Here is a 9086-nt window from a genome sequence, read left to right as displayed (position 1 = left end):
TCTCCTCCTGTACCAGTCAGATCTGATTTGACGGTACACTCACACAAAAATAATAAAAAAAAAAAATTTTAAAAAAACCCACCTTTTTATTTTAATTGTTGAACATTTTCTTCTCCCTTCCTCTCCCAACCCACTCTGTAGTGCACCCCTTGTTTCAGATTGTTGTCATACATATAATGCATAATTATATATTCCTTTTGGACAGTTCTTTCCCTCGTTTGTTCTAATGCACTGTTCATTATCTATCCACTCTTTTCCTATTCTCGCCCCACCCCTCCATATTCGTCCTATTTCATTACAGCGGTGTTATGCAGTATTTGTCCTTTGATTACTGAGGTATTTCACTCAGCATAATGTCCTTCAGGTTCCCCCATGTTGAGTTCCACGGACCTTATTAGCATTATTAGCAATGCTGTCTAACCTTAGTGAGCAACACACACCTCATTTGCATTGTTATTATTAGCTGCTGTCGAGGTGGTTTGTACTCACAGTGGTCCTATGTACAACAGAGTGGAACACTCCTCTGGTCTGCACTAGGCTCACAGTTGTTGCTATTCCTGACAGTATTACTCTTGGTACTGTGTTTGTTTTGTTGAAGGTTTTCTTTTTCTCTGACGCTTTAATTTACCAATTATGATGCCCTTCCTTTTCTGGTTCCTCCTTCGTGTCCAAAGTCTGTGAAATGAAGTCTCATCATCTTCTCTTCTATAGTGCATTCTCTCTGCTCTTCATCCAAGAGAAATTTGTTCCTTTTTCTGGCAGTCCATAGTATATCCAATATTCTTCACCAGTGCTATGATTTAAAGGAATAAATTGTTCTTTAATCTTCTTTATTCATTGTCCAGTTTTTGCAAGCATATGAGATGATTGAAAATACAGGGATTTGGGTCAAGTGCAGCTTAGTCATCAAAGAAACATTTTGGTTCTTTCTAACATTAAAGAGCTCCCTTGTAGCAGGTTCGCCCAGTTGAATATGTTGTTAGATTTCTTGACTGCCACTATCATGGGCATTGATTATGAATCAAAGTAAAGTGAAATCCCTTACAACTTAAATTTTTTTTCATTTTCTATGTCATTGGTTATTGATCTAGTTGAGAGGTTTTCTGTTTTTTGTTTTTGTTGCGGTGTAATCCATACCGAAGGCTATATAGTTTTTGATCTTTTCTATGTTTAAAGTCTTCCCTGCTTTTCTTAGCAAAAATTTTGTCAACTACGTATCATAGGTTGTTAATTGATTCTTCCTTCAATCCTGATGCTACATTCTTCAAGAATTACACGCTTCAAATTATTTGCTCAGTACCTAGACTGAGTAAGGGTACAACCCTGACGTACACCTTTCTTGATTTTAAATCATATGGTAACCCCTGCTCTTTTCAAATAACTTCCCCTTGGTCTTTGTACAGATTCTGCATTAGCATAATTAACTATTCTGGAATTCCATTTCTCATTTTATTAGCCAGACTTTGTTATGATTCATACAGCCAAAAGCATGATCAGAAATACACAGGTAAACAACTTTCTGGTCTTTTTTGCTTTCATTCAAGATCTATTATACATCAGCACTGATCTCCCCAGTTCCATGTCCTTTTCTAAGTCCGACTTGAATTTCTAGTGCTTCCATGTTGATATACTGCTCCAGCCGTTTTGAAATTATCATCAGTCGTATTTCGCTTGCATGTGGTATTAATGATACTGTCATTTACTTTCTGCATTCTGTTGGATCCTATTTCTTACACACATACATGGATTTCTTGTAGGCAATGGGCCAGGTAGCTTGTCTTTTAAATTTCTTGGTATAGATGAGTGAGTCCATCCATTGCTTCATTCATTCGTTGAAGGATCTCGATTGGTAGTCTGTCAGTTCTTAGAGCTTTGTTTTTGTCAGTGCCTTCCATGTAACTTGGACTTCTTCCTTAAATCCTCCCTTGACTGTAAGCGACCTCCTGAAAAGGTTGAATGTTGCCCAATACTTTCTAGCACAATGAGTCAGAGAATTCCTTTCCTCTTTTTCTCCCCCTCCTTTCCTCTTTTTTTGATGCTTCTTGCTTCATTCAATATTTTGCTCATCAAATTCTTCATTCTTACAGCTTGAGGCTTTTTCCTTCAGTTCTTGGAAAAACTTTTGGTTTTCTAACTAAGTCTTTGCACATTTCATCTTAATGCTTTACTCTGTCTTCTCTAGCTGCCTTTTGAAATCTATTCAGCTTTCTTACTTGGTCATTTCTCCCTTTTCTTTTAGGTTTTTTCTTTTTTTTTTTTAATATGGAACGCTTCACGAATTTGTGTGTCATCCTTGCGCAGGGGCCATGCTAATCTTCTCTGTATCGTTCCAATTATTTTTTTTAGTATATGTGCTGCCGAAGCGAGCACTCTTTTAGGTTTTTTATGTTCTAGAGAAGTTTCAGAGTTTCTTCTGACTTCCATTTTGGTCTTTTCTTTTTTCCTTCTGTGTTCTTAATGGCCTTTTATTTTCTTAATTTATGATATCCTTCATTCATCCCACAACTCATCTGGTCTGCAGTCTTTAGTATGTAATTTGCAAAATGTCCTATTTAGATTTCTAGAAGAGTTTGTGTTGAATTGCTGCTAATTCTTTATTTTATAGAGTTCTGCAGTAATACCATATGGTGTAGAGATTTATTTCTGGGAAGATTTTAAATTATGAATGAAATTTCCGTAATAGTTAGTTGTAGGGATATTAAAGTTATCTAATTAATATGGATAAATTGGAGTTTATAGTTTTTTAGGAATTGGCCTATTTCATCTTACTTGTCAGTTTTATATTCTCTTGCTGTCTTTCTGGTAACTGTGGTTTTGGTTCTTTATTTATTTATTTTGTCCTGTTATTAGTAATTTATCTATTTTCTTTTTCTTAGTCAATTTTGCTAGCAGTTTATCCATTTTATTGATTTTTGCCTCATTTATTTCTTTCATTTTATTGATTCCAGCTCTTATTTTTAAAATTTCCTTCCTTTGACTTAATTAATGTGTTCTATAAGGCTTTTTTAGGTTCTTGGATGCTCAAATGGCTAGTCTAAAATATTTTTCTAATGTAACCATTAGCTTGGAAGGAGGAGTGGCATCCACTTCCGTAATAGCTTGCCTCTGGAAACCCTATGAACCTGGAGAGAGGATGAAAGGCACCCAAGCATCGAGGACTCTCCTTCATAGGGTTGCTATGTGTCGCCTGCTACTTGAGGGCACTTAACAACAACAACAACAACAATGTAACCATTTACTGCTATAAGTTCCCCTTGTAACACTGCTTTAGATGTGCCAAATAAATTGTTAATGTTGTATGTTTGTCAATGTATCTAAGTTTAAAAAATACTTAAATTTAAAAAACTGTGGTTAATAGATGCATCTAACAAAAAAAAACATTTGTCAGTTCAATTATTTGTATTTCATTTCTGTTTAGTTAAATGTGTTTTTAAATTTCTCTTAAAACTTCCTCTTTGATCTATGGATTATTTAATGGTATATTATTTCCAACTCTTTGGAAATTTTCTGATTATCTTTTTTTACTGATTGCTAGTAGAATCTGCTATGTTCAGAGGTTTCACATCTTCTCTATCTTTAAAGGTTTATCTTAGGACTCAGTGCATGGTCTTTATTGGTATACGTCTGCTGGGTGCTTTAAAAGAATATGTATTGTGCTTTTTGTTAGAGTGTTCTAGAAATGCCAACTAGATTTTCCTGGTTGATGATATTGCATTCTCATGTCCTTTCTAAGCTTTTGTCTAATGGTTGTATCCGTTGTTGAGACAGATGTTGAAGTCATTATTATTTTTGATGTCTTCTTTCAATTCTGTTAGTTTTTGCTGCTTAATGTTTTGCAGTTCTATTGCTTGGTGTGTGTATTACTTAGGGTTGCTATGCCTAATACCCCTGGTCATGAAGGGTTGTTGTAGTGCGCTGCTAACTGATAGGTTCCAGTTTGAATCCGTAAGCTGCTCCACAGGAGGAAGACTGGCACTTTTCTTCTGCAAAGATTTACAGCCTTAAAATACAAAGAGGGTCAATTGTGAATCATAATTGACTCAGTAGTGGTGGCAGGAGAGAGTGACCTTCTTACTTTTATGCATATAGCCCTCTCTATATCTTGTAATTTTATTTATTCAGAAATGTATTTTTTTTCCAGACATTTTGCATATTTTTAAAATTTTATGATTTAAAGATCTTATAACTAAGGTTCATTTTCTGTTATTTTTCTAGGAATACATCATCCGAGTACAAAGAGGAATTTCTGTAGAAAACAGCTGGCAGGTAAGGATTTTTAAAATGTTTAAACTTGTGGCCTAAAACGTGAATCCTTTTAGCTACCTAGGGTAGGTAAAAATCTGGAAAAATCAAAACGTCTCAATATTGATCATACTTCCTTTCAGTATAACTTTTAGCTTGAAAAGATATATTATAAAATAGCTTCTCTGTTCTCAGTTATTTAGTAAAAATTATATATAATGTTTCTCCTGAGCAAAATATGTCCATTTCCTTGTTTTGCTCCTGGAAATCAAAATCTTCTCTCTTGTTCACGTAGAATAAAGTTCAGTCCATCTTGTAGAAAGGTTGCACACGTGTACGTATACCTGCGACAATGGATTTTGTGAATGTTGGAGTCCGTTCCTGGGTAAATTCTAGTGTTAGGATCCTCATTAGGGAAGGGCCTTTTTTTTGGAAGGGCCTTTTGTGGTGACCTCTTTGGTGGTGACCTCTGAGAGAAAAGACCTCTTAGCCTAAAATCTAGTGCAGACTGATTTGCAGAAGATGGGTGATTTAAAAAATATTTTTTAAAAAATGTATTTGTTTATTTTTAATAGAGGTTGCTTCTTGTCCTTTGAAACCTGGCTCAAACTTTGCCTTCTGCACTGAGCACAGTACTCCCACAACTGCCTAAAATTTCAGCTTCTTTCTGCTTGAATAATTTTAATTATAATTTAACATACATTGAACATTTTAAACTGTTAATTCCTGGGTCAGGATCGTGAAGCTGTTTAACCTGTGCAGTCCTATTGTTGTATAGTCCTGTTGTTGGTGTTACTGTTAAGAGTCATAGCAGCCCTGTGAACAATAGATCTGAACCTTGTCCTCATGCACCATGTCCTACCCTGCACCAACCTCACCATTTCTAATATACTCAAATTCATCATTACAGTCACCGTGTCAGTCCATCAAAGCTGAGATCTTCCTCACTTTGTCCCACCCTCCACCTTTTTCCAAGGACCAGTTCTTCCCGATAACATGCCCAAACTATATGAGACAGAGTTTCATCATCCTTGCCTCTAAGGAGCACTGATTGAGTCATGTGCAGTAACATTGTCCCATTTTACATTTGAGGGATAAGTAGCTCGACTGGAACCACACACAAATCAGTGACAGAAGATGCTTAGTCTTCTCGTGAGCCCTGCAATGTCACTCATTTTACTGCACTTACAAGGAATGACTGTATAGTTGACATCTTTAAATCTGTTTTATTTTTTCCGTGCTGTTGAGAATATGTACAGAGGAACGTATATCAGTTCGACAATTTCTATAGGTACAGTTTAGTAACATCGATTTCATTCTTCAAGTTGTGTCACCATCCTCCCCTTCCATTTCCAAATTGTTGCTTCCTCATTAACATGAACTCAGTGCCCTTTAAGAGTTCTGTCTAAGCATGTAAATTGCTCTTGTGGATTTGACTCCATGTAGTTCTTTAAAAAGTTAAACTTACTCAGATTCTCAAGAAAGTTGGTACAGCAGAATGTGGAAATTATAAAAAAGTATCATTCATATCAAATGCAAGCAGAATATTGCTGAAGATCCTCCTAGAAGTGCCAGAAGTTGAAGCTGGTTTAGAAGAGGCCATGGTACTAGGGTACCATTGCTGATGTCAGATGAATCCTGGTTGAAAGTAAAAAAATACAAGAAGAATGTCTATTTGTGTTTTATTGACTATGCAAAGGCATTTGACTGTGTGGATCACAACAAATTATGGTTAACACTGAGAAGAATGGCAATCCCAGAACACTTAGTTGTGCTCATCTGAAACCTATACCTAGACCAAGATGCTGTTGTCTGAAAAAAAAGCAAGGGAAAATGGTAAAGTGTGCCTGTGTTAGGCCATGACCTTTTCAGTCCTATACTGTGTATCTGCGAGCTGGACAGTGCAAAGGATGACAGAAGATGAATTGATGCCTTTGAGCTGAGGTGTTGGAGAAGAGCACTGTACATCCCGTGAACAAACAGATATGTCTTGGCGAATGGACAGCCAGAATGTTCCTTGGAGGCAAAGATGACAAAGTTTCATCTCACTTACTTAGGGCATGTTATTATAGAGACTGTTCCTTGGAGAGAAATGTCATGCTTGGAAAGGTGGAGGGTTGAAAGAGAGGGTTGAAGTGAGAGGGGCTGGCACAGTGACTACGGCAGTGGACTTAAGTATGTCAGAAATGATGAGGATGGTGCAGGACAGTACAGGGTTCAGACATGTTGTTCATAGGGTCACTCTCAATCACACTCAACTCTACTGCACCTAACAACAACTGCAGCCGTTCTTCAAAGACAGCAATGCTAAAGACACATTCTTTACTAATTCAAACACTTTGGGCATGTTACCAGGAGAGGCTAGTCCCTGGGAAAAGACACCATATTTGGTAAAGCAGAGGGTCAGTGAAGAAGATTCGCTGCTCAACAAATGGATGGGCATAGCAGAGGCAACAGTGGCCTCAAACACTACAGGGATTCTGGGGAGGACAGTGGATCCAGCAGTGTTTCATTATCACAGACACGGGGCCACTCTAAGTAGGAACTCCTGATATCCAACAACAGCATTGTTTGCTTTAAAGTAAACTGAAGGCATTTTTTTAAGGTTTAAAGATTCTTTTAGAGCAGAAGATTAGGAGAGGCATTCATCTTACTTACATCCATGGTGCCAGAAATGCTAAGTTTCACAATAATTTGAAAATCTGTTCTATATCCCTCCCTCTTAAAAGATGTTTATTTTTGTTTAGAATATACAGCAGAACATAGATCAATTTGATAATTTCTACTTGGACAATTCAGCGATCGATTATTATATGCTGCTCTGAGTTGTACAACCATTCTCACTTTCCTTTTCCAAGTTGTACCTCCTTCAGTGACATACACTCCCTGCCCCCTAAATTTTCCATCTGTTCTAAAAAAGTTGATGTTGTAAGTTTGATCCCATATAGATAGACCTTAAAAGAGCGCAGTACTCAAGGGAAACATTCTTTACTTTGTTGTTGTTGTTAGACATCATCAGGTAGGGTCGGTCTGACTCATAGTATCCCAGTGTACAACACATTGACATTATGCCTGCAGCATCCTCAGTCACTGCTTGGGCTTCTTGTTGCAGGAGCTGTGTTGGTCCATTTTGTTGAGGGTCTTCCTCTTTCTTATTTTTTTGGACCTTCTCCATTCCCCGGCCTGATACCTTCCTCCAGGGACTAGCCACCCCTGAGAACACACTCAAAGATCGTGAGACCAATTCTTACCTTCCTCACTTCCAAGAAGCCATCTTGCTGCTCTTTATCCAAGACACGTTTGTTTGTTCTCTTGGAAGACCATGATATATTCAATATTCTTCTTCAACATCATAATGCAACGACATTCATTCTCCTCTATTTTTTAGTCTGAAGATTTCAGGGGATATTTTTTGTTTACATTTTAAAGATTATCACAGGGAACTGGCGTTAGGGGTTACTTTGGCTTCCATGGATCCAGAAAGTCTCAATTCCAAAAGAATTTAAGATTCTATTTTGTATTCCTCTTGTCCCCTTTTTTTTTTTTTTTTCCATTAGAAGCTGAAGTTTTATTATAGGATAATACTCTTGTCCCCTTTTATAAGAGTTCTACAGAATCTTTGATTGGAGCTTTCCATAATGGTAGCTGGGTGCCATCTAGTTCCTCTGGTTTCATAGCAGAGGAGACTGCAGTTCATAGAGGCAGTTAACCACACAAAACATTTTCTTCTTCTATTAGTAACTTTTAACTTTTTTTTTTTTAATTTTTATGTGAGTGTACCGTCATATCAGATCTGACTGGTACAGGAGGAGATTGTCCCTCCTTCCCCGGCAGAGCATCTGGTGCATTCGAACCGTGCGCCTCTTGGATTGTAGTTGCAGCTCCTTGCCACTAGGCCACCAGAGCTCCCCTAACTTTTAACTTTTTTCTGTGTCCTTAACAAGCAGAGCTAAGGACATGGAGCAGTCTCCAAATCCTACCCTAAGAGTCAAACGTAGATGCAACTTTCTAGATCAACTGTATTAGAATTTCTGGTGATTATTAAATGAAAATGTAGGTGTTGGGTCTTACCCTTGACATGTGAAATTAGATTGTCTGTGGATTGGGTACTCAGGAATCTCCCGATAGTTCTACTCACTGACATTTGAGAATCACCTATAACGACTGAGATAAAACTGATCAAAAGCAAAGTAATTTTTTTGTCCAAACTGGGGAGCTAGTAGAATTTAGCTATGGCATAATTGAGGCCATCAGCATAACAAAGAAAGAATGTGTAGCCAATCGAAGGTAGCCTGGCTGCCAGGAAGAAGAAGAGGAAACATCTGGTGTCAAGGAGCAGTGACAGCTCTGCCTGCAGGTACAGGCCAGTCTCCAGAGCGGTGGGATCTCAGCTGGGACTTTTATTCAGAGCAAAGATGTATATCCTCAAATCTGTCCACATTCTTTAACTTTGATATCATACTTAGCAAAACTCTTTTTTTACCCTTTTTTAAAATGATTCCTTCATCTTTCAAGATCCCTTTAAGTAAGATCATAAAATTACTTCCTGCTGTACAAATGAATGCATTGTCATTCCCATTGACCTGTTGATGCTTTGTGAGCTGGCTGCCCTTAACTGGTTTTCAGTAGCCTGGCCAACTCCTTGGCACTAGTACATCTATTTCCTGGGCCTGTCAGGTTACGCACCCTGTTAGAACGCCAGCAAGGATTCAATAAGGAAACGTGTATTTGAAAAGCAATTGCCAAAACCTACAACCAGGAGAAGATAACATAGATGAATGGGATCTTCTAAGACTCAAATCCCTATGCACATCCAAAAACTTCTCCAGTAGGGTAAAAAGGGA

At 37.6% G+C, this 9086-nt stretch overlaps 1 protein-coding gene across 7 annotated transcripts in view; it reads left to right on the top strand.

Annotated features, from left to right (window-relative positions):
* PXK (PX domain containing serine/threonine kinase) overlaps positions 1–9086 on the top strand; it is a 110285-nt gene that overhangs the window by 31234 nt on the left and 69965 nt on the right. For 4 of the 7 annotated variants that reach the window (XM_006892199.1, XM_006892198.1, XM_006892197.1 and 1 more), the window contains exon 2: positions 4216–4266. The exons of the other annotated variants lie outside the window; for them this stretch is intronic. In XM_006892199.1, coding sequence (XP_006892261.1) covers positions 4216–4266 — 51 coding nt within the window. The remainder of the gene's footprint in view (positions 1–4215; positions 4267–9086) is intronic. 7 annotated transcript variants of the gene reach the window in all.

This window comes from Elephantulus edwardii, unplaced genomic scaffold, assembly GCF_000299155.1.
Source record: "Elephantulus edwardii isolate Elephantulus edwardi_28Jun2011 unplaced genomic scaffold, EleEdw1.0 scaffold00113, whole genome shotgun sequence".
Classification (NCBI taxonomy): domain Eukaryota; kingdom Metazoa; phylum Chordata; class Mammalia; order Macroscelidea; family Macroscelididae; genus Elephantulus; species Elephantulus edwardii.
This window is presented reverse-complemented; position numbering and strand designations above follow the sequence as displayed.